Source organism: Pelodiscus sinensis, unplaced genomic scaffold (assembly GCF_049634645.1).
Source record: "Pelodiscus sinensis isolate JC-2024 unplaced genomic scaffold, ASM4963464v1 ctg120, whole genome shotgun sequence".
Taxonomy (NCBI): Eukaryota; Metazoa; Chordata; order Testudines; family Trionychidae; genus Pelodiscus; species Pelodiscus sinensis.
The window spans coordinates 130,357-153,675 of NW_027466031.1; the positions used below are offsets into that span (position 1 = coordinate 130,357).

The window sequence follows — 23,319 nt, forward strand, 5'->3', positions numbered from 1 at the left end:
CCCGCCCCCTGCGCGCGCGCCCGGGGAGCGCCCAGTGTCGGGAGCGCGCCACGTGGGTTACAGCTGGTGCCCTGGAAGTGAAACTGCGAGAGCCGGGCCGAGGAGAGGTGGGGTGCAGGGGGGGAGGGGCCGGAGCTGGGGGGTGCAGAGTGGGGAGGGGCCGGTGCTGGGGGGTGCAGGGGGGAGGGGCCGGGGCTGGGGGGTGCAGAGTGGGGAGGGGCCGGGGCTGGGGGGTGCAGGGGGGGAGGGGCCGGAGCTGGGGGGTGCAGAGTGGGGAGGGGCCGGAGCTGGGGGGTGCAAGGGGGGAGGGGCCGGTGCTGGGGGGTGCAAGGGGGGCAGGGGCCGGAGCTGGGGGGTGCAGAGTGGGGAGGGGCCGGAGCTGGGGGGTGCAGAGTGGGGAGGGGCCGGTGCTGGGGGGTGCAGGGGGGAGGGGCCGGGGCTGGGGGGTGCAGAGTGGGGAGGGGCCGGGGCTGGGGGGTGCGGGGGGGAGGGGCCGGAGCTGGGGGGTGCAGAGTGGGGAGGGGCCGGAGCTGGGGGGTGCAAGGGGGGAGGGGCCGGTGCTGGGGGGTACAAGGGGGGCAGGGGCCGGAGCTGGGGGGTGCAGAGTGGGGAGGGGCCGGAGCTGGGGGGTGCAGAGTGGGGAGGGGCCGGGGCTGGGGGATGCAGGGGGGAGGGGCCGGGGCTGGGGGGTGCAGGGGGGAGGGGCCGGTGCTGGGGGGGTGCAGGGGGGGAGGGGCCGGGGCTGGGGGGTGCAGAGTGGGGAGGGGCCGGTGCTGGGGGGTGCAGGGGGGGAGGGGCCGGTGCTGGGGGGCGGGGGGTAGGATTTCGGGGTGGCGTGGGAGGGCAGGCGGTGTGGGGTGATCGCTCCAGCCCCCCAGCTGCTCTCACACGGGGTCTAACGGCCATTTCTTCCCAGGCGCAGAGAGGCCCCGCAGCCCCCCTGGGAACCATGACACGGCCCAGTAAGTCTTGGGCCCCGGCGCCAGCCCCGAGCCCCCTTGCTGTGACCCCCCCTTAACTCTGTCCCCTTCTCCGCAGAGCACGCGCCCGCCGCAAAGAAACAGGCCCACAAGGTGAGCACAGGACCCTGGGCTCCTGCCCAGCCTTGGGGGGGGGGACCGGGCCTAGTGGTTAGAGAAGGGGGGAGGCTGGAAGGAAGGGCCCTGGGTTCCTGCCCAGAGCTGGGGGGGAGAGGAGAAGGGCCTAGTGGTTGGAGTGGGGGAGGCTGGAAGGAAGGACCCAGGGCTCCTGCCCAGCGCTGGGGGAGCGGGGGCTAGTGGTTAGGGCGGGGACGGGGAGGCAGGAGAAGGGGGAGCAGGTGGCTGCCCATTGGGAGGCTCCTAGCAGACTCTCCCTTGCAGAGGAAGGATGCAAAGGCTCATGGGAGAAAGGCCCGGGGCCGGGGGCTGCCTCAGCTGCTGCACGTCAAGGAATATGCCAAGAAGGAAGAATTAAAGAAAAAAAGGGTGGGGGAGCCTGGATACCCGGTGGGGGGAGCCCAGGCGCCTGAGTTCCCAGCTCGGGGGAGGGGTGGGGTGGGGGTGCCCAGGAGCCCTGCAGGGGGGAGGGGAGCCCTGGGGGTGCCCAGGAGCCCGTGGGGGGGGGAGGGGAGGGATGGAAGCCCAGCGGGGGAGGGGAGGAGCGCCCGCCATGGGGAGGGGGGGCACCCAGGAGCCCAGCGGGGGGGGGAGGGATGGGGATGCCCAAGAGCCCCGTTGGGGGGGAGGGGAGGGATGGAAGCCCAGTGGGGGAGGGGAGGGGCGCCCGCCGAGGGGAGGGGGGCACCCAGGAGCCCGGCGGGGGGGGAGAGATGGGGGTGCCCAGGAGCACCGTGGGGGGGGAGAGGAGGGATGGAAGCCCAGCGGGGAAGGGGAGGGGCGCCTGCCGAGGGGAGGGGGGCACCCAGGAGCCCGGCGGGGGAGGGGAGGGGCGCCCGCCGAGGGGGAGGGAGGGGAGGGGGGGCGCCCGGGAGCCTGGCGGGGGCTCACCCTGGCTGTGCCCGCAGGTGGCAGAGCTGAGGGCCCAGCAGCAGGAGGCCCGGGCCAAGGCGATGGGGCAGCGCCGCAGCCTGGAGGCCCTGCAGCAGGAGGCCCTGTGCAAGCAGCAGGCTTTCGAGCAGAAGGTACCGGCCCCGCGGTCTGGCCCGAGGGGGGCGGGGGCCCGAGGGCCCAGCAGGGCTGGGGGGGGTCCATGCTCTTCCCTCTCCTCTCTCCACAGGAGGCCGGGCTGCAGCAGCTGCCGGAGCCCCCGCGGCTGGAGAAGGAAGGGCTCCCGCCGGGCCTACTCCCGGGAGTTCTGGAAGGTGGGTGAGAGCCATGGGGAAGGGCGCCCCAACCCCCCCCCCCCCCCGGGCAGCGCTCAGTGGGCCGGGCCAGGCTGCAGAGGGGGCGTCCCCAACCCCCCCCCCCCCGGGCAGCGCTCAGTGGGCCGGGCCAGGCTGCAGAGGGGGCGCCCCAACCCCCCCCCCCGGGCAGCGCTCAGTGGGCCGGGCCAGGCTGCAGAGGGGGCGCCCCAACCCCCCCCCCCGGGCAGCGCTCAGTGGGCCGGGCCAGGCTGCAGAGGGGGCGCCCCAACCCCCCCCCCGGGCAGCGCTCAGTGGGCCGGTCCAGGCTGCAGAGGGGGCGTCCCAACCCCCCCCCGGGCAGCGCTCAGTGGGCCGGGCTGCAGAGGGGGCTCCCCAACCCCCCCCCGGGCAGCGCTCAGTGGGCCGGGCCGGGCTGCAGAGGGGGCGTCCCAACCCCCCCCCGGGCAGCGCTCAGTGGGCCGGTCCGGGCTGCAGAGGGGACGTCCCAACCCCCCCCCCCGGGCAGCGCTCAGTGGGCCGGGCCGGGCTGCAGAGGGGGCGTCCCAACCCCCCCCCCCCCCGGGCAGCGCTCAGTGGGCCGGGCCGGGCTGCAGAGGGGGCGTCCCAACCCCCGGGCAGCGCTCAGTGGGCCGGGCCGGGCTGCAGAGGGGGCGTCCCAACCCCCCCCCCCCCGGGCAGCGCTCAGTGGGCCGGGCCGGGCTGCAGAGGGGGCGTCCCAACCCCCCTCCCCGGGCAGCGCTCAGTGGGCCGGGCTGCAGAGGGGGCGTCCCAACCCCCCCCCGGGCAGCGCTCAGTGGGCCGGGCCGGGCTGCAGAGGGGGCGTCCCAACCCCCCCCGGGCAGCGCTCAGTGGGCCGGGCCGGGCTGCAGAGGGGGCGTCCCAACCCCCCCCCCGGGCAGCGCTCAGTGGGCCGGGCCGGGCTGCAGAGGGGGCGTCCCAACCCCCCCCCCCGGGCAGCGCTCAGTGGGCCGGGCCGGGCTGCAGAGGGGGCGTCCCAACCCCCCCCCCCCCCGGGCAGCGCTCAGTGGGCCGGGCCGGGCTGCAGAGGGGGCGTCCCAACCCCCCCCCCGGGCAGCGCTCAGTGGGCCGGGCCGGGCTGCAGAGGGGGCGTCCCAACCCCCCCCCGGGCAGCGCTCAGTGGGCCGGGCTGGGCTGCAGAGGGGGCTCCCCAACCCCCCCCCGGGCAGCGCTCAGTGGGCCGGGCCGGGCTGCAGAGGGGGCGCCCCAACCCCCCCCCCCCGGGCAGCGCTCAGTGGGCCGGGCTGGGCTGCAGAGGGGGCTCCCCAACCCCCCCCCGGGCAGCGCTCAGTGGGCCGGGCCGGGCTGCAGAGGGGGCGCCCCAACCCCCCCCCCCGGGCAGCGCTCAGTGGGCCGGGCCGGGCTGCAGAGGGGGCGCCCCAACCCCCCCCCCCGGGCAGCGCTCAGTGGGCCGGGCCGGGCTGCAGAGGGGGCGTCCCAACCCCCCCCCCCGGGCAGCGCTCAGTGGGCCGGGCCGGGCTGCAGAGGGGGCTCCCCAACCCCCCCCCCGGGCAGCGCTCAGTGGGCCGGGCCGGGCTGCAGAGGGGGCGTCCCAACCCCCCCCCCCGGGCAGCGCTCAGTGGGCCGGGCCGGGCTGCAGAGGGGGCGTCCCAACCCCCCCCCCGGGCAGCGCTCAGTGGGCCGGGCCGGGCTGCAGAGGGGGCGTCCCAACCCCCCCCCCGGGCAGCGCTCAGTGGGCCGGGCCGGGCTGCAGAGGGGGCGTCCCAACCCCCCCCCCGGGCAGCGCTCAGTGGGCCGGGCCGGGCTGCAGAGGGGGCTCCCCAACCCCCCCCCGGGCAGCGCTCAGTGGGCCGGGCCGGGCTGCAGAGGGGGCGTCCCAACCCCCCCCCCCGGGCAGCGCTCAGTGGGCCGGGCCGGGCTGCAGAGGGGGCGTCCCAACCCCCCCCCCCGGGCAGCGCTCAGTGGGCCGGGCTGCAGAGGGGGCGTCCCAACCCCCCCCGGGCAGCGCTCAGTGGGCCGGTCCAGGCTGCAGAGGGGGCGCCCCAACCCCCCCCCCGGGCAGCGCTCAGTGGGCCAGTCCAGGCTGCAGAGGGGGCGCCCCAACCCCCCCCCCCGGGCAGCGCTCAGTGGGCCGGGCCGGGCTGCAGAGGGGGCGCCCCAACCCCCCCCCGGGCAGCGCTCAGTGGGCCGGGCCGGGCTGCAGAGGGGGCGTCCCAACCCCCCCCCCCGGGCAGCGCTCAGTGGGCCGGGCCGGGCTGCAGAGGGGGCGCCCCAACCCCCCCCCGGGCAGCGCTCAGTGGGCCGGGCCGGGCTGCAGAGGGGGCGCCCCAACCCCCCCCCCGGGCAGCGCTCAGTGGGCCGGGCCGGGCTGCAGAGGGGGCGTCCCAACCCCCCCCCCGGGCAGCGCTCAGTGGGCCGGGCCGGGCTGCAGAGGGGGCGTCCCAACCCCCCCCCCGGGCAGCGCTCAGTGGGCCGGGCCGGGCTGCAGAGGGGGCGCCCCAACCCCCCCCCCGGGCAGCGCTCAGTGGGCCGGGCCGGGCTGCAGAGGGGGCGTCCCAACCCCCCCCCGGGCAGCGCTCAGTGGGCCGGGCCGGGCTGCAGAGGGGGCGCCCCAACCCCCCCCCCGGGCAGCGCTCAGTGGGCCGGGCCGGGCTGCAGAGGGGGCGCCCCAACCCCCCCCCCGGGCAGCGCTCAGTGGGCCGGTCCAGGCTGCAGAGGGGGCGCCCCACTCACCCCGTCTCTGCCCCCCCAGGTGATCCAGGCGGCCGACGTTGTGCTCGAGGTGCTGGACGCCCGAGACCCCCTGGGCTGCCGCTGCCCCCTGGTGGAGGAGGCCGTGCTGCAGGCCGGGGGCAGCAAGAAGCTGGTGCTGGTATTGAACAAAATCGGTGGGTGCGTGGCAGGGGCCAGACTCCCCCTGGGGGGCGGTGCTGGTGGGGTGGAGCGGGGGGCCCGGACTCCCCCCGGGGGGCGGCGCTGGTGGGTGCGTGGCAGGGGCCAGACTCCCCCCCGGGGGGCGGCGCTGGTGGGGTGGAGCGGGGGGCCCGGACTCCCCCCGGGGGGCGGCGCTGGTGGGGTGGAGCGGGGGGCCCGGACTCCCCCCGGGGGGCGGCGCTGGTGGGGTGGAGCGGGGGGCCCGGACTCCCCCCCGGGGGCGGCGCTGGTGGGGTGGAGCGGGGGCCCGGACTCCCCCCGGGGGGGGGGCGCCATGGTAACCCCTGTGCTCCTGCCCCAGACCTGGCCCCGGGGGGGGGGGGGGCGCCACGGTAACCCCTGTGCTCCTGCCCCCAGACCTGGCCACGGGGGGGGGGGGGCGCCCTGGTAACCCCTGTGCTCCTGCCCCCAGACCTGGCCCTGGGCGGGGGGGCGCCACGGTAACCCCTGTGGTCCTGCCCCAGACGTGGCCCGGGGGGGGGGGCGGGCGCCACGGTAACCCCTGTGCTCCTGCCCCACACCTGGCCCCGGGGGGGGGGGGGGCCACGGTAACCCCTGTGCTCCTGCCCCCAGACCTGGCCCCGGGGGGGGGGCCACGGTAACCCCTGTGCTCCTGCCCCCAGACCTGGCCCCGGGGGGGGGGGGCGCCATGGTAACCCCTGTGCTCCTGCCCCCAGACCTGGCCCTGGGGGGGGGGGCGCCCTGGTAACCCCTGTGCTCCTGCCCCCAGACCTGGCCCCGGGGGGGGGGCCACGGTAACCCCTGTGCTCCTGCCCCCAGACCTGGCCCTGGGGGGGGGGGCGCCACGGTAACCCCTGTGCTCCTGCCCCCAGACCTGGCCCTGGGGGGGGGGGGGGCCACGGTAACCCCTGTGCTCCTGCCCCCAGACCTGGCCCCGGGGGGGGGGGCCACGGTAACCCCTGTGCTCCTGCCCCCAGACCTGGCCCCGGGGGGGGGGGGGGCGCCACGGTAACCCCTGTGCTCCTGCCCCCAGACCTGGCCCGGGGGGGGGGGGGGCGCCACGGTAACCCCTGTGCTCCTGCCCCCAGACCTGGCCCGGGGGGGGGGGCGCCACGGTAACCCCTGTGCTCCTGCCCCCAGACCTGGCCCGGGGGGGGGCGCCACGGTAACCCCTGTGCTCCTGCCCCCAGACCTGGCCCCGGGGGGGGGCGCCACGGTAACCCCTGTGCTCCTGCCCCCAGACCTGGCCCCGGGGGGGGGGGCGCCCTGGTAACCCCTGTGCTCCTGCCCCCAGACCTGGCCCCGGGGGGGGGCGCCACGGTAACCCCTGTGCTCCTGCCCCCAGACCTGGCCACGGGGGGGGGGGCGCCACGGTAACCCCTGTGCTCCTGCCCCCAGACCTGGCCACGGGGGGGGGCGCCCTGGTAACCCCTGTGCTCCTGCCCCAGACCTGGCCACGGGGGGGGGCGCCACGGTAACCCCTGTGCTCCTGCCCCCAGACCTGGCCCCGGGGGGGGGGGCGCCACGGTAACCCCTGTGCTCCTGCCCCCAGACCTGGCCACGGGGGGGGGGCGCCACGGTAACCCCTGTGCTCCTGCCCCCAGACCTGGCCACGGGGGGGGGCGCCCTGGTAACCCCTGTGCTCCTGCCCCAGACCTGGCCACGGGGGGGGGCGCCATGGTAACCCCTGTGCTCCTGCCCCCAGACCTGGCCCGGGGGGGGGGGGGCGCCCTGGTAACCCCTGTGCTCCTGCCCCAGACCTGGCCCCGGGGGGGGGGGGCGCCACGGTAACCCCTGTGCTCCTGCCCCCAGACCTGGCCACGGGGGGGGGCGCCACGGTAACCCCTGTGCTCCTGCCCCAGACCTGGCCCCAGGGGGGGGGCGCCCTGGTAACCCCTGTGCTCCTGCCCCCAGACCTGGCCCCGGGGGGGGGGGGGCGCCCTGGTAACCCCTGTGCTCCTGCCCCAGACCTGGCCCTGGGGGGGGGGGGCGCCACGGTAACCCCTGTGCTCCTGCCCCCAGACCTGGCCCTGGGGGGGGGGGCGCCACGGTAACCCCTGTGCTCCTGCCCCAGACCTGGCCACGGGGGGGGGCGCCACGGTAACCCCTGTGCTCCTGCCCCCAGACCTGGCCCCGGGGGGGGGGGGCGCCACGGTAACCCCTGTGCTCCTGCCCCCAGACCTGGCCACGGGGGGGGGCGCCACGGTAACCCCTGTGCTCCTGCCCCCAGACCTGGCCACGGGGGGGGGCGCCCTGGTAACCCCTGTGCTCCTGCCCCAGACCTGGCCACGGGGGGGGGCGCCATGGTAACCCCTGTGCTCCTGCCCCCAGACCTGGCCCGGGGGGGGGGGCGCCCTGGTAACCCCTGTGCTCCTGCCCCAGACCTGGCCCCGGGGGGGGGGGGCGCCACGGTAACCCCTGTGCTCCTGCCCCCAGACCTGGCCACGGGGGGGGGCGCCACGGTAACCCCTGTGCTCCTGCCCCAGACCTGGCCCCAGGGGGGGGGGCGCCCTGGTAACCCCTGTGCTCCTGCCCCAGACCTGGCCCCGGGGGGGGGGGCGCCACGGTAACCCCTGTGCTCCTGCCCCAGACCTGGCCCCGGGGGGGGGGGGGCGCCACGGTAACCCCTGTGCTCCTGCCCCCAGACCTGGCCACGGGGGGGGGCGCCACGGTAACCCCTGTGCTCCTGCCCCCAGACCTGGCCCGGGGGGGGGGGGGCGCCCTGGTAACCCCTGTGCTCCTGCCCCAGACCTGGCCCGGGGGGGGGGGGGGCGCCCTGGTAACCCCTGTGCTCCTGCCCCCAGACCTGGCCCCGGGGGGGGGGGGGGGGTGCCACGGTAACCCCTGTGCTCCTGCCCCAGACCTGGCCCGGGGGGGGGGGGCGCCCTGGTAACCCCTGTGCTCCTGCCCCAGACCTGGCCCGGGGGGGGGGGGGGCGCCCTGGTAACCCCTGTGCTCCTGCCCCAGACCTGGCCCCGGGGGGGGGGCGCCCTGGTAACCCCTGTGCTCCTGCCCCAGACCTGGTGCCCCGGGAGGTGGTGGCCGGGTGGCTGAAGTACCTGAGGAATGAGCTGCCGGCCGTGGCCTTCAAAGCCTGCACCCAGCAGCAGAGCCAGCACCTGGTAAGGGGGCCGGCGGGGGTGGGGCCGGGCCCGGGGTGGGGGGGGCACTGCCCTGCCTCCTGCTGCAGCCGCTCTCTCCCCCAGCAACAGAGCAAGGTGCCTGCGGCCACGGCCCCCGGCGAGCTGCTGAGCAGCGGGGCCTGCGTGGGAGCCGCCTGCCTGCTCACCGTGCTGGCCAACTACAGCCGCAGCCAGGACCTCAAGATGGCCATCAGTGTGGGGGTGGTAGGTAAGAGAGGGGGTCCTCCCCCTGGCTCTGGGGGAAAGTGGGGGCTAGTGGTTAGAGCAGGGGGGTGTGGGGATGGGAGCTTGGCCTCTCTCCAGCTGGCTCTGGGGGGAGTGGGGACTAGTGGTTAGAGTGGGGTGGGGGTGGGAGCCCGGCCGCCTGGCCTCTCTCCAGCTGGCTCTGGGGGGAGTGGGGGCTAGTGGTTAGAGTGGGGGGGGGGAGCGCGGCCGCCTGGCTTCTCTCCAGCTGGCTCGGGGGGGGGGGGGGAGTGTGGGCTAGTGGTTAGAGTGGGGGGGAGCGTGGGAGCCCGGCTGCCTGGCTTCTCTCCAGCTGGCTCTGGGGGGAGTGGGGGCTAGTGGTTAGAGTGGGGGGGGGAGCCCAGCCGCCTGGCTTCTCTCCAGCTGGCTCTGGGGGGAGCGGGGGCTAGTGGTTAGAGTGGGGGGGGAGCCCGGACGCCTGGCTTCTCTCCAGCTGGCTCTGGGGGGAGCGGGGGCTAGTGGTTAGAGTGGGGGGGGAGCCCAGCCGCCTGGCTTCTCTCCAGCTGGCTCTGGGGGGGAGCGGGGGCTAGTGGTTAGAGTGGGGGGGGAGCCCGGACGCCTGGCTTCTCTCCAGCTGGCTCTGGGGGGAGCGGGGGCTAGTGGTTAGAGTGGGGGGGGGGAGCCCAGCCGCCTGGCTTCTCTCCAGCTGGCTCTGGGGGGGAGCGGGGGCTAGTGGTTAGAGTGGGGGGGGAGCCCGGCCGCCTGGCCTCTCTCCAGCTGGCTCCCTTTGCCCCGTTCCAGGCTACCCCAACGTGGGCAAGAGCAGCCTGATCAACAGCCTGAAGCGGAGCCGGGCCTGCGGGGTGGGGGCCACACCCGGCGTGACCAGGTGAGGTCCTGCCCGGGGGCGGGGGGGATGGGCCAGGGCTGCCCCGCTGACCCCCCCCCCCCCCAGGTGCCTGCAGGAGGTGCAGCTGGACCGGCACATCAAGCTCCTGGACTGCCCCGGCCTTGTGCTGGCGCCCGCGGCCTCCGACGCTGCCCTGGTGCTGCGCAGCTGCCTCAAGGTGGAGCAGGTGGCCGACCCGGTGGCGCCCGTGGATGCCATCCTGCGCCGCTGCGCCAAGGAGCAGGTGGGTAGGGACGGGGGGGTCACTGGGGCGGGGCAGCCGTGGGGTGGGGGGGCAGTCGCGGCGCGTGGGGTGGGGGGGCAGTCGCGGCGCGTGAGGTGGGGGGAGCCGCGGCGCGTGGGGGGGGGAGCCGCGGTGGCATGGCCCTGTTGCTGGCCTCTCTCGCGGAGCTGGGGGGGGAGCCGCGGTGGCTTGGCCCTGTTGCTGGCCTCTCGCGGGGCGGGGGGGGAGCCGCGGTGGCATGGCCCTGTTGCTGGCCTCTCTCGCGGGGCGGGGGGGGGGAGCCGCGGTGGCATGGCCCTGTTGCTGGCCTCTCTCGCGGGGCGGGGGGGGGGAGCCGCGGTGGCATGGCCCTGTTGCTGGCCTCTCGCGGGGCGGGGGGGGGAGCCGCGGTGGCTTGGCCCTGTTGCTGGCCTCTCTCGCGGGGCGGGGGGGGGGAGCCGCGGTGGCTTGGCCCTGTTGCTGGCCTCTCTCGCGGGGCGGGGGGGGGGAGCCGCGGTGGCATGGCCCTGTTGCTGGCCTCTCTCGCGGGGCGGGGGGGGGGAGCCGCGGTGGCTTGGCCCTGTTGCTGGCCTCTCTCGCGGGGCGGGGGGGGGAGCCGCGGTGGCTTGGCCCTGTTGCTGGCCTCTCTCGCGGGGCGGGGGGGGGGAGCCGCCGCGGCGGCATGGCCCTGTTGCTGGCCTCTCTCGCGGGGCGGGGGGGGGAGCCGCGGCGGCATGGCCCTGTTGCTGGCCTCTCTCGCGGGGCGAGGGCGCCTGTGACGGCAGCTCCCCTGGGTCCCGCCGTGGCCCCGCGCTAAGGGCGACCGTCCCCGGACCACGTCCACTCCTAGCCCGGCCGGCGCTCCCCAGGGCATCTGCCCGGCCCAAGCCGAGAGCTCTGGGGCAGCTGGCAAGGCTGGGGGGGGGGGCGCCCTGCTGGCCCCTGGCCTGGGCTTCCGCACTCACCTCCTTGCGGGGTCCCGCGCCCCCGTCTCCCCTCCGCGCACGGGGCGGCCAGTTCCTAGGGACACTCCGGCTCTGGGGCTCGGCGCTGCGCGGCGGCAGGAGCGGTGCCCGTGGGGCCGGGCTGTCCCCGCCTTGGTCCCTAGCATTGGCGCCGCCCCACAGCCTCTGGCCAGAGGACCGCTGCCGCCGAGTGCCGGGGGGCTGGCCTGCCGCTGGCAATCTGGGCCTAGAGTCGCCCCTCGGCTCTGAGGCCAGGCTGGGGGGGAGGGAGGAGGCGGGCGCAGGCTGACGGGCGTGTCCGGCCGCTCCCGCCCCAGCTCATGCAGCACTACGGCGTGCCGGCCTACCGGGACGTGGCGGAGTTCCTAGCGCACCTCGCCCGGAGAACGGGGAAACTGAGGAAGGGGGGCGTGCCCGACCACGAGAAGGCGGCCAGAGCGGTGCTGAGCGACTGGATGAGGTGGGTGGGGCGCGGGACGGGTTCCTGGGGGGTGGCGGGGGGAGCTGGTAAGAGCCCCTTTCCTGTCCTCCCCAGCGGGAAGATCAGCTACTTCACGCACCCCCCCGAGAGCCACACGCTGCCGACCCACCTCAGCGCCCAGATCGTCTCGCAGATGGGCCAGGCCTTCGACTTCGAGGCGCTGGAGCAGGGCAACCAGGAGACTTTGGCCAGTGAGTAGTGAACGTGGCTGGGAACCGGCCAGGCCCCCTCCCCCAGCTCTAACCGCTAGGCCTCACTCCCCGGAGCCAGGGCACAGAGGATATCGCTTTCTCGGGGGCGCGGCAGAGCATCGGCTCACGGGGCTCTCCCTGTGCCCACTCCCTGCCCAGGCCTCTCGTCGCTTCCCGCGGGCACCGGCCTCGCGCCCACCGGCCTGGCTGGCGGGGCAGGGACAGAGATGGAGGAAGAGGCGGCGGCAGGCCAGGAAGAAAGCGCCATGGAGGAAGACCGAGATCTGGAGGTATGGAAAGGGCGGGGGGAGGAGCATGTCCCATAAGCCCCACCCCCTGCACAGGCTCCGCCCACACATTCCCTAGAGGTGGAGGCTTTGGCCCCCTCACCCAGCCCCCCGTTCTTGGTGCCCACGGGAGAGTCGATATCCTGGCCCCCCCTCAGGCCTCCCTCTCCCCCAGCTCGGGCCCGTGACCGTGGCACTGAAGGCTAAGACCAGAGCGGCTCCGGCGGCGGAGAGGCCTGGCCCCCGCGCCCCCTGCCTGGAGGAGGTGGCCGCCCTGGACCCCCTGCACCAAGGGCAGGGCCTGCGGGCAGCCAGCAAGCGGCGGAAGAAGCGGCAGAAGAGAGCAGGTTGGTGGAGGGCGGAGCGGGGCAGCAGGGGGGAACTGAGGCACAGAGCAGTGGCTTGGCTGAGGTCCCTGGTGGCTCCCAGGCCTCCCCCACCCAAGCCTGACCCGCCGGGGCCGGGAGAGAACCCTGGAGGCCTGTGGCAGGAGCCAGGGCGGGGGAGCGCTCACTCTGCACGGCCGGCTCCTGCGCCCACGGCTCTGCTGGCCGGAGGGCTCGCGGGGGGGGGTGTCATATGCCAGCGGGGGGGGTGCACAGCTTGCTGGGGGGGGTCGCTGGGCGGATCTCACAGCTCACTTGCCTCCTGCAGAGAAAATCGCCAGCAAGCTCTCCGCCACGCTGACAGCTGCCATGAACTTCGGCGCCGCAGGCGACTAGGCGCCACGCCGGCCGCCTGGGGACCCCGCTCCCCCGGAGCCCTGCCCGCCAGCCTGGGGACTCTGCCCGCCCAGGGACCCCGCTCCCCCGGAGCCCTGCCCGTCAGCCTGGGGACCCTGCCCCCCTGGAGCTCTGCCCGCCCGGGGACCCCGCCTGCCCGCGACAAGCACAGAGCCACCTCTCCGGAAACGTCAGGCTCCCTTTATTACAAGCTAAAAAGCTGGGGCATGGGCAGCCCCCAATAAAACACCATGTGCTGCTCCCCCCGTCCCCTTGGTCTCATTCACTGCAGGCTGGGGAGGGAACCCAGCCCCCCCCCCCCCCCACGCTGCTGCAGGAGCCGGGGGAGAAGCCAGGGGCTGGGCCGGGCATCCCAGGCGGGCTCAGCGGGGCGGCAGCTGGAGGGAGGGCCGGCGACGGAGGTCGTAGCGGCAGAGCTGGAGGAGACACGTTCAGAGCAGTCAAAGGCCTGGCCCTGGGAGGGGAGTGGGGTCCAGTGGTTAGAGCAGGGCTCGGCTCACCCTGTCCCACGGTGGGGGGTTGTCGTGTGGCTCCGAGTCCCGGCGGCTGGGGCGTCTCTGCAGCCGGGCGCGCTGGCGGGCCGGGGAGCCGCTCCTGGGCTTGGGGCTGCTGGTCCTGCCTTCCGCCCCTGGCCCTACGCAGACAGGGCTGGGTTAGCGGGGAGCTCCCTCCGGCACCGCCCAGACCCCCCCGGCGTCCTGCCCTCCTTCCGCCTGCTCTGCCCACTAGACCCCGCTCCCCTCCCAGAGCCTGCAGAGAACCCAGGCCTCCTGCCCCCCTTCCGCTCTACCCACTAGACCCCGCTCCCCTACCCACTAGACCCCACTCCCCTCCCCCCTTCCACCTGCTCTGCCCACTAGACCCCGCTCCCCTCCCCCCTTCCGCCTGCTCTGCCCACTAGACCCCGCTCCCCTCCCCCCTTCCGCCTGCTCTGCCCACTAGACCCCGCTCCCCTCCCCCCTTCCGCCTGCTCTGCCCACTAGACCCCGCTCCCCTCCCCCCTTCCGCCTGCTCTGCCCACTAGACCCCGCTCCCCTCCCAGAGCCTGCAGAGAACCCAGGCCTCCTGCCCCCCTTCCGCTCTACCCACTAGACCCCGCTCCCCTACCCACTAGACCCCACTCCCCTCCCCCCTTCCACCTGCTCTGCCCACTAGACCCCGCTCCCCTCCCCCCTTCCGCCTGCTCTGTCCACTAGACCCTGCTCCCCTGCTCCCTTCTCTACCCACTAGACCCCACTCCCCTCCCCCTTCCGCCTGCTCTACCCACTAGACCCTGCTCCCCTCCCCCCTTCCGCCTGCTCTACCCACTAGACCCCGCTCCCCTCCCAGAGCCTGCAGAGAACCCAGGCCTCCTGCCCCCCTTCCGCTCTACCCACTAGACCCTGCTCCCCTACCCACTAGACCCCACTCCCCTCCCCCCTTCCACCTGCTCTGCCCACTAGACCCCGCTCCCCTCCCCCCTTCCGCCTGCTCTGCCCACTAGACCCTGCTCCCCTGCCCCCTTCTCTACCCACTAGACCCCACTCCCCTCCCCCTTCCGCCTGCTCTACCCACTAGACCCCGCTCCCCCTCCCTGACCCAGGGGAGACCCTGGCGTGGGGGGCCGCTCACCCCAGGGCGCCCCTCGCTCTGGCTGGGAGAGGGGCTCCGGGAAGCCCGAATCCACAAACTCCATGCTGTCCTGGCTGGGCTTCTGGCCCCGCTGAGCCAGCAGGCGCTCTGAGTGGGGGAGGGGAGAGGGGTTAGCCCGCCCACATGACCCCACCTCTTCCTAGCCCCGCCCAGACAGAGATGCTCCACCCTCTTATCCCCTCCCCCTGAGGTTTAGCTCCACCCATTCTGTGATGCCCTGACCATAATCCCCGCTAGCTCCGCCCCAGCCATGCCCATGCAAATGATCAGTCCACTAGCCCCTCCCCCTGCCTTGACCCAGGACCTCCCCCCCCCCTCGCCCGGCCCTGCCCCCTACCGGTCTCCTGCAGGATGTCCTGCATCTGGGCCCGGGTCTCCTGCAGCCCCCGCAGCAGCTCCCGGCTCTGCTGGGCCACGTCGCGGTAGGTGAGGGTGCAGTAGGCCAGGACGGCCAGCCCGGCGCCCGCGCACAGCCTGCGGCACAGCCCCACCCAGCGGGCCAGGGCCTCCTGAGAGAGGGCACCGTCAGGGCAAGGACCCCCACGGCCCGCCCGGCACCCAGCCCTGCCCCCGCCCCCACCTGGGTCAGATCAAGGGTCTATCTTGGCCAGCGCCAGGTGCCCCAGAGGGGGTGGACCGAAGACAACGATCAAGCGATTTGTCTTCTGCCATCCCTCTCCAGCCTCTGACAGACAGAGGCCAAGGACACCATTTCTACCCCCTGGCTAGTAGCCTTTTATGGACCTAACCTCCATGAAATTATCTCACTTCTCTTTAAACTCTGTTCTAGTCCTGCCTTCACAGCCTCCTCTGGCAAGGAGTTCCACAGGTTGACTACACGCTGTGTGAAGAACTTTTTAGTTTTAAACCTGCTCCCCATTAACTTCATTTGGTGTCCTCTAATCCTCCTATTATGGGAACTAATTAATAACTTTTCTTTATCGGCCCTCTCCACACCACCCAGGATTTTCTAGACCTCTATCATATCCCCCTCAGTCTCCTCTTTTCTAAACTGAAAAGTCCCAGTCGCTTTAACCTCTCCTCATATGGGACCTGTTCCAAACCCCTAATCATTTTAGTTGCCCTTTTCTGACCCCATTCCAAGGCCAAAATATCTTCTTTGAGGTGAGGATGGGGGGGGGGCGCAGTATTCAAGATGTGCGTGTACTATAGTTTTATACAGGGGCAGTAAGATATTCTGGGTCTTATTTTCTATCCCTTTCCTAATAATTCCTAGCATCCTATTTGCCTTTTTGACCACCGCTGCACTCTGTGTGGGAGTTTTCAGAGAACTGTCCACGATAACTCCAAGATCTTTCCTGATTTGTCGTAGCCAGATTAGCCCCCATCATACTGTACGTATAGTTGGGGTTATTTTTCCCGATGTGCATTACTTTACACTTAGCCACATTAAATTTCATTTGCCATTTTGTTGCCCAATCACTCAATTTGGTGAGATCTTTTTGGAGTCCCTCACAGTCTGCTTCTGTCTTGACTATCCTAAACAGTTTGGTATCATCTGCAAACTTTCCCACCTCACTGCTTACCCCTTTCTCCAGATCATTTATGAATAAGTTGAAAAGGACTCGTCCCAGGACTGACCCTTGGGGGACACCTCTAGTTACCCCTCTCCAGTCTGAACATTTACCATCTATTCCTACCCTTTGTTTCCTGTCTTTTAACCTCAGCCCGCTCTAACCACTACACCCCACTCCTCTGAGCCACAGAGCACCCAGGAGGCCTGGCCCTGCACACCCCCAATCTCAGATGCCCAAGGAGCAAAAATGCAAGTTCCCCCACCCTGGCTGGACCCAGTGTCTCCTGACCTGAGAGGGCAACGGGGGGGGGGGGGGATGAAGGGAATGCCCTGGGGGGGAATGCAGGGCAGGGGGCTCCGGGGACTGGTCAGTACCGTCGGGTCAGAACTGGCCTCAGCGTTTTCCAGGACCAGGCCGCTGAGCGTGCGCTCCAGGTAGACATTGACGGCCACCAGGGCCAGCAGGATCAGCCTGGGACAAAAGAGAAAGGGGCCCGTGGGCAGGGAAAGGGGGGTCCTGACCCACGCCCTGCCCCCTGGGCCAGCGCGGGTCCGGCCCTGGGCGGGGTGCAGGCGGCCCTACCTGGCCCCAGCGGTGCGCGGGCTGGAGGTGAGCAGCAGGGCGGCGCTGCCGGTCAGCAGGTGGTAGAAGACGGAGCCCAGAGCCTGCGACTCCCCCACCAGGAAGTGGTGCAGGTAGCTGAGGCGGTTCACGATCTCGGCGAAGGCCAGGCGCTGCCGGCCGGCCACCTCCTGCATCTCCCGGAAAGCCTCCCGCACGCCTGCCAGGAGCCGGGTCAGCAGTCACGCCCCCCCCCCGCGCTACCCACTAGCCCCCACTGCCCTGCCAGAGCCAGGCAGAGAGCCCAGGAGTCCTGGCCCCCACCCTCCACCCACCCCGCGCTACCCAGTAGTCCCCACTGCCCTCCCAGAGCCAGGCAGAGAGCCCAGGAGTCCTGGCCCCCACCCTCCACCCACCCCGCGCTACCCACTAGCCCCCACTGCCCTCCCAGAGCCAGGCAGAGAGCCCAGGAGTCCTGGCCCCCACCCTCCACCCACCCCGCGCTACCCACTAGCCCCCACTGCCCTGCCAGAGCCAGGCAGAGAGCCCAGGAGTCCTGGCCCCCACCCTCCACCCACCCCGCGCTACCCACTAGCCCCCACTGCCCTGCCAGAGCCAGGCAGAGAGCCCAGGAGTCCTGGCCCCCACCCTCCACCCACCCCGCACTACCCACTAGCCCCCACTGCCCTCCCAGAGCCAGGCAGAGAGCCCAGGAGTCCTGGCCCCCACCCTCCACCCACCCCGTGCTACCCACTAGCCCCCACTGCCCTGCCAGAGCCAGGCAGAGAGCCCAGGAGTCCTGGCCCCCACCCTCCACCCACCCCGCGCTACCCACTAGCCCCCACTGCCCTGCCAGAGCCAGGCAGAGAGCTCAGGACTCCTGGCCCCCAATCTCCATCCATCCCGCGCTACCCACTAGCCCCCACTGCCCTGCCAGAGCCAGGCAGAGAGCTCAGGACTCCTGGCCCCCACTCTCCATCCATCCCGCGCTACCCACTAGCCCCCACTGCCCTGCCAGAGCCAGGCAGAGAGCTCAGGACTCCTGGCCCCCAATCTCCATCCATCCTGCGCTACCCACTAGCCCCCACTGCTCTGCCAGAGCCAGGCAGAGAGCTCAGGACTCCTGGCCCCCACTCTCCATCCATCCCGCGCTACCCACTAGCCCCCACTGCCCTGCCAGCACAGGAGGACTCAGGCGGTACCCGTGGAGGAGTCCTGCAGCGTCTGTCTGAGCAGCTCCCCGTGGCGGAGAATCTCCTCCTGGGAGCGCAGGGTGGCCTCCTGCGCCGCGCGCCGCCTGCTCCGCCAGCCGCTTGGTCTCCTCCAGCCGCGCGGAGACGCCCTCCGAACTGGCCACCAGCCTGGGGGGAGCGCCAGGTAGCGGAGCCGCCGCTCGGACACCCCGGGGGAGGGGCGCCCCACTGCCAGCCCCGGCCTGCCACGCACCCCCCCCAGGCCTGCCTCAGGCGTGGCCAGTGCGCCCCCCCCCCATCCTGCAGGGGCCCCCCGCAGGCCTTCCCCCCGCACCCCACCAAACCCTGCCCTCTCCCCACAGACCTCCCTCCGCACCCCGCCAAACCCTGCCCTCTCCCCACAGACCTCCCCCCGCACCCCGCCAAACCCTGCCCTCTCCCCCACAGACCTCCCCCCGCACCCCGCCAAACCCTGCCCTCCCCCCCACAGACCTCCCCCCGCACCCCGCCAAACCCTGCCCTCTCCCCACAGACCTCCCCCCGCACCCCGCCAAACCCTGCCCTCTCCCCACAGACCTCCCTCCGCACCCCGCCAAACCCTGCCCTCCCCCCCACAGACCTCCCCCCGCACTCCGCCAAACCCTGCCCTCCCCCCCACAGACCTCCCCCCGCACCCCGCCAAACCCTGCCCTCCCCCCCACAGACCTCCCCCCGCACCCCGCCAAACCCTGCCCTCTCCCCCACAGACCTCCCCCCGCACCCCGCCAAACCCTGCCCTCTCCCCCACAGACCTCCCCCGCACCCCGCCAAACCCTGCCCTCCCCCCCACAGACCTCCCCCCGCACTCCGCCAAACCCTGCCCTCCCCCCCACAGACCTCCCCCCGCACTCCGCCAAACCCTGCCCTCCCCCCCACAGACCTCCCCCCGCACCCCGCCAAACCCTGCCCTCTCCCCACAGACCTCCCTCCGCACCCCGCCAAACCCTGCCCTCTCCCCACAGACCTCCCCCCGCATCCCGCCAAACCCTGCCCTCTCCCCACAGACCTCCCCCCGCACCCCGCCAAACCCTGCCCTCCCCCCCACAGACCTCCCCCCGCACTCCGCCAAACCCTGCCCTCTCCCCACAGACCTCCCTCCGCACCCCGCCAAACCCTGCCCTCTCCCCACAGACCTCCCCCCGCACCCCGCCAAACCCTGCCCTCCCCCCCACAGACCTCCCCCCGCACTCCGCCAAACCCTGCCCTCCCCCCCACAGACCTCCCCCCGCACTCCGCCAAACCCTGCCCTCCCCCCCACAGACCTCCCCCCGCACTCCGCCAAACCCTGCCCTCCCCCCCACAGACCTCCCCCCGCACTCCGCCAAACCCTGCCCTCCCCCCCACAGACCTCCCCCCGCACCCCGCCAAACCCTGCCCTCCCCCCCACAGACCTCCCCCCGCACCCCGCCAAACCCTGCCCTCTCCCCACAGACCTCCCTCCGCACCCCGCCAAACCCTGCCCTCTCCCCCACAGACCTCCCCCCGCACCCCGCCAAACCCTGCCCTCTCCCCACAGACCTCCCCCCGCACTCCGCCAAACCCTGCCCTCCCCCCACAGACCTCCCCCCGCACTCCGCCAAACCCTGCCCTCCCCCCACAGACCTCCCCCCGCACTCCGCCAAACCCTGCCCTCCCCCCCACAGACCTCCCCCCGCACTCCGCCAAACCCTGCCCTCCCCCCCACAGACCTCCCCCCGCACTCCGCCAAACCCTGCCCTCCCCCCCACAGACCTCCCCCCGCACTCCGCCAAACCCTGCCCTCTCCCCACAGACCTCCCCCCGCACCCCGCCAAACCCTGCCCTCCCCCCCACAGACCTCCCCCCACACTCCGCCAAACCCTGCCCTCTCCCCACAGACCTCCCCCCGCACCTCGCCAAACCCTGCCCTCTCCCCACCCCTCCACAGGTCTCCCCCCCACACCCCAACCCTCTCTCACAGCTACACCCCCATAGCAGCCTGCACCCCCCCTTGGCCCGTTACACGTTGGCACACACGTAACAATTCATTCCACACAAGGGTGGGGACACGAGAAGGAATCGTGTCAATGGGAGGGGGGGAGGCTGGATCCTGGCTCCTGCCCCCCACCCAGGCAGCGCTGCCTCCTGGCTCCCCCTCTGTGAGCCACGGGCGCAGGCTGGCAGACGGGTGGGGCGGTTCACACCCTGCGGGCGGTGGCAGGTGGCACCTGTCCCTGCTTCTGTCCCCGAGCGCGAGGGCTCCCCTGGCCGCCTGCACCCGTGAGCCCCCCCGCTCTGGCCTGTGGGGCAGGGACCAGCCCCCAGCCAGCGCTGGCGGGGCTGAGCGCCGACAAACTCGGCTCAGGGGCGGAGCTGCTGCCCCCAGAGCTGGGGGCCTGCCCACGATCCCCTGCCCCCGAACCCCGGCTCACCGGTGCGCGGTGCGTTGGGCTCGCCGCCGCCAGGCCTCGCCGCGCAGGAGGTAGCAGAGGCTGTGGGCGTGGGTGAAGAACTCCGTGTAGACCCCGAAGGCCACCGGGTCCATGTGCTGGGTGCAGGCGCGGACGGAGCTGCCGGCCTCGCAGGGAGGGAAGGGCCGGCCCGACCTGGCCAAGCGACAGCCAGGGGCTCAGCCGGGACCCCCCGCCTGCTCCCCGCCCTAACCCCAGGGGCTGCCTCTCCCCTCCCCCCACGGGGAGTGACCCCGGGTGCCCCCGCCCCACCCACGGGCTGCCCTCTACGGGGAGTGACCCCGGGTGCCCCCGCCCCACCCACGGGCTGCCCTCTATGGGGCGTGACCCCGCGTGCCCCCGCCCCACCCACGGGCTGCCCTCTATGGGGAGTGACCCCGGGTGCCCCCGCCCCACCCACGGGCTGCCCTCTACGGGGACCCACCCCGGGTGCCCCTGCCCCACCCACGGGCTGCCCTCTACGGGGACCCACCCCGGGTGCCCCCGCCCCACCCACGGGCTGCCCTCTATGGGGCGTGACCCCGCGTGCCCCCGCCCCACCCACGGGCTGCCCTCTATGGGGCGTGACCCCCGCGTGCCCCCCGCCCCACCCACGGGCTGCCCTCTATGGGGACCCACCCCGGGTGCCCCCCGCCCCACCCACGGGCTGCCCTCTATGGGGAGTGACCCCGCGTGCCCCTGCCCCACCCACGGGCTGCCCTCTATGGGGAGTGACCCCGCGTGCCCCTGCCCCACCCACGGGCTGCCCTCTATGGGGAGTGACCCCGGGTGCCCCCGCCCCACCCACGGGCTGCCCTCTATGGGGAGTGACCCCGGGTGCCCCCCGCCCCACCCACGGGCTGCCCTCTATGGGGCGTGACCCCGCGTGCCCCCGCCCCACCCACGGGCTGCCCTCTATGGGGCGTGACCCCGCGTGCCCCCGCCCCACCCACGGGCTGCCCTCTATGGGGAGTGACCCCGGGTGCCCCCGCCCCACCCACGGGCTGCCCTCTACGGGGACCCACCCCGGGTGCCCCCGCCCCACCCACGGGCTGCCCTCTACGGGGACCCACCCCGGGTGCCCCCGCCCCACCCACGGGCTGCCCTCTATGGGGCGTGACCCCGCGTGCCCCCGCCCCACCCACGGGCTGCCCTCTATGGGGCGTGACCCCGCGTGCCCCCGCCCCACCCACGGGCTGCCCTCTATGGGGACCCACCCCGGGTGCCCCTGCCCCACCCACGGGCTGCCCTCTATGGGGAGTGACCCCGGGTGCCCCCACCCCACCCACGGGCTGCCCTCTATGGGGAGTGACCCCGGGTGCCCCCGCCCCACCCACGGGCTGCCCTCTACGGGGAGTGACCCCGCGTGCCCCCGCCCCACCCACGGGCTGCCCTCTACGGGGACCCACCCTGGGTGTCCCCGCCCCACCCACGGGCTGCCCTCTATGGGGAGTGACCCCGGGTGCCCCCGCCCCACCCACGGGCTGCCCTCTACGGGGACCCACCCCGGGTGTCCCCGCCCCACCCACAGGCTGCCCTCTACGGGGACCCACCCTGGGTGTCCCCGCCCCACCCACGGGCTGCCCTCTACGGGGAGTGACCCCGGGTGCCCCCGCCCCACCCACGGGCTGCCCTCTATGGGGAGTGACCCCGGGTGCCCCCGCCCCACCCACGGGCTGCCCTCTATGGGGACCCACCCCGCGTGCCCCCGCCCCACCCACGGGCTGCCCTCTACGGGGAGTGACCCCAGGTGCCCCCGCCCCACCCACGGGCTGCCCTCTATGGGGACCCACCCCGCGTGCCCCCGCCCCACCCACGGGCTGCCCTCTATGGGGAGTGACCCCGGGTGCCCCCGCCCCACCCACAGGCTGCCCTCTACGGGGACCCACCCCGGGTGCCCCCGCCCCACCCACGGGCTGCCCTCTACGGGGACCCACCCTGGGTGCCCCCCGCCCCACCCACGGGCTGCCCTCTACGGGGACCCACCCCGGGTGCCCCCACCCCACCCACGGGCTGCCCTCTACGGGGAGTGACCCCGCGTGCCCCCGCCCCACCCACAGGCTGCCCTCTACGGGGACCCACCCCGGGTGCCCCCGCCCCACCCACGGGCTGCCCTCTACGGGGACCCACCCTGGGTGCCCCCGCCCCACCCACGGGCTGCCCTCTACGGGGACCCACCCCGGGTGCCCCCACCCCACCCACGGGCTGCCCTCTACGGGGACCCACCCCGGGTGCCCCCGCCCCACCCACGGGCTGCCCTCTACGGGGACCCACCCCGGGTGCCCCCGCCCCACCCACGGGCTGCCCTCTATGGGGAGTGACCCCAGGTGCCCCCGCCCCACCCACGGGCTGCCCTCTATGGGGAGTGACCCCAGGTGCCCCCGCCCCACCCACGGGCTGCCCTCTACGGGGACCCACCCCGGGTGCCCCCGCCCCACCCACGGGCTGCCCTCTATGGGGACCCACCCCACGTGCCCCCGCCCCACCCACGGGCTGCCCTCTCCCGGGCCAGGCCCTGGGCATCACCTCTGCAGGTGGCAGTGGGCGAAGGCCAGGGCAATGCGGCTCTGCTGCTCCTCGTCCAGCTCCTGGCAGCCCACGTCCAGCCTGCCCAGGGCCCCCGCCCAGCAGGCCCCGAGCTGCGGGTGCTGGGCCAGCAGCTGGGCCTCCTGCAGCCGGGCACGGCCCTGGGCCAGCAGCCCCGGGTCCAGGGGGTCCAGGCCCTGGGGCCCAGGGCAGAGCCACAACACAAGCAGAAGAGCCAGGGGGGCCATGGGGGAGTAGGTCAGCAGGGGGCGGGGCCACTGGGGGTTAAATAGCTTATGGGGGCGGGGCCACTGGGGGTTACACCCCTTTGCATTGGGGCGGGGCCACTGGAATCAAGCACCTCCCATCGGGGGCGGGGCCACTGGGGTTATACCATTTCTGGGGTGGGGCGTTATGTCCCTCCCCTTGGGGCGGGGTCACTGGTTGCGCCCTGAGCGTGGGGAGAGGCTGCGGAAGGGAGTTCTCTGCTATCCAGCCCCTGGGATGCGCTGAGACACCGACCCCCCTTTCTTAGCGGAGATGGTACGTTCCATCTCCGCTTTTCCCCTTCTCCCGCCGGCCCCGCCCTGCGCGGGAGGCGGGGCGGGAGATCACAAAGCCGATTGGCTCCTATGTCAGCCACGCGCTCGCTGCGTGACCAGTGGCGCTTTAGTGCCACCTGGTGGCAAAGATGCCACGTTTGCTGCCGAGGCGGGGCCATGAAGCTAAGCAGGGCCAGGCGCGTTCAGGACGTGGAGGGGAGACATATGCCCTCCTCCCTGCCGGGGTGTGGGTGCACTGCCCCACAACAGTACGCGCCTGGACCCACGTGCACAGGGCAGCTACTGTCCAGCCTCGCCTGCGTGCAGCAGCCTGGCTGGGGATGGCAAAGAGTCTACATGAGCCAGCTGCATGCTGGGGCCACTGTTGCTCTGGGAGGACAGTCTAGTGGTTAGAGCAGGGAGGCTGGGAGCCATTTCTTTGCTCTCACCTGGACCTTCTAGCTTCATTGAATCTGTCTTCTAGCCTTCCTGGGGCCTCCACCCCAAAGTGCAGGCTGGCCAGCTGCGCCTGCCCTCTGGGGACATACCCCCAGCTGCGTATGAGCTCCCCCTTTGGACGCTGTCACCTTACCTAC

General features: G+C 73.6%; 2 protein-coding genes across 6 annotated transcripts; one reads left to right on the plus strand and one right to left on the minus strand.

The window, feature by feature from the left end:
* Nucleotides 1-12,525, plus strand: GNL3L (G protein nucleolar 3 like). Its single transcript, XM_075918456.1, is given in 17 exon segments — nucleotides 1-107; nucleotides 917-962; nucleotides 1,039-1,073; nucleotides 1,362-1,466; nucleotides 2,006-2,122; nucleotides 2,218-2,265; nucleotides 2,267-2,302; nucleotides 5,037-5,172; nucleotides 8,198-8,301; nucleotides 8,386-8,530; nucleotides 9,307-9,394; nucleotides 9,461-9,638; nucleotides 10,900-11,042; nucleotides 11,118-11,254; nucleotides 11,414-11,544; nucleotides 11,717-11,888; nucleotides 12,196-12,525. Coding segments are annotated over 16 exon segments (1,656 nt in total). The 5' UTR covers nucleotides 1-107; nucleotides 917-949; the 3' UTR covers nucleotides 12,264-12,525.
* On the minus strand, nucleotides 12,450-22,443 carry LOC142826075 (uncharacterized). 5 transcript variants are annotated; one of them, XM_075918460.1, is made up of 8 exons: nucleotides 22,182-22,443; nucleotides 19,638-19,697; nucleotides 17,218-17,376; nucleotides 16,037-16,235; nucleotides 14,254-14,425; nucleotides 13,896-14,003; nucleotides 12,785-12,918; nucleotides 12,450-12,700 (listed from the first exon to the last, which is right to left on the minus strand). In XM_075918460.1, the coding sequence occupies exons 1-8, from the start codon at nucleotides 22,427-22,429 to the stop codon at nucleotides 12,647-12,649; spliced, it is 1,134 nt and encodes a 377-aa protein (XP_075774575.1). In that variant the 5' UTR covers nucleotides 22,430-22,443; the 3' UTR covers nucleotides 12,450-12,646. The 5 variants fall into 5 exon arrangements, with proteins under 5 accessions (XP_075774575.1, XP_075774573.1, XP_075774572.1 ...); XM_075918458.1 differs by lacking the exon at nucleotides 16,037-16,235 and adding an exon at nucleotides 15,829-15,925 and having other exon boundaries at nucleotides 19,638-19,811; XM_075918457.1 differs by having other exon boundaries at nucleotides 19,638-19,811.
* Nucleotides 22,444-23,319: the final 876 nt, after the last annotated feature.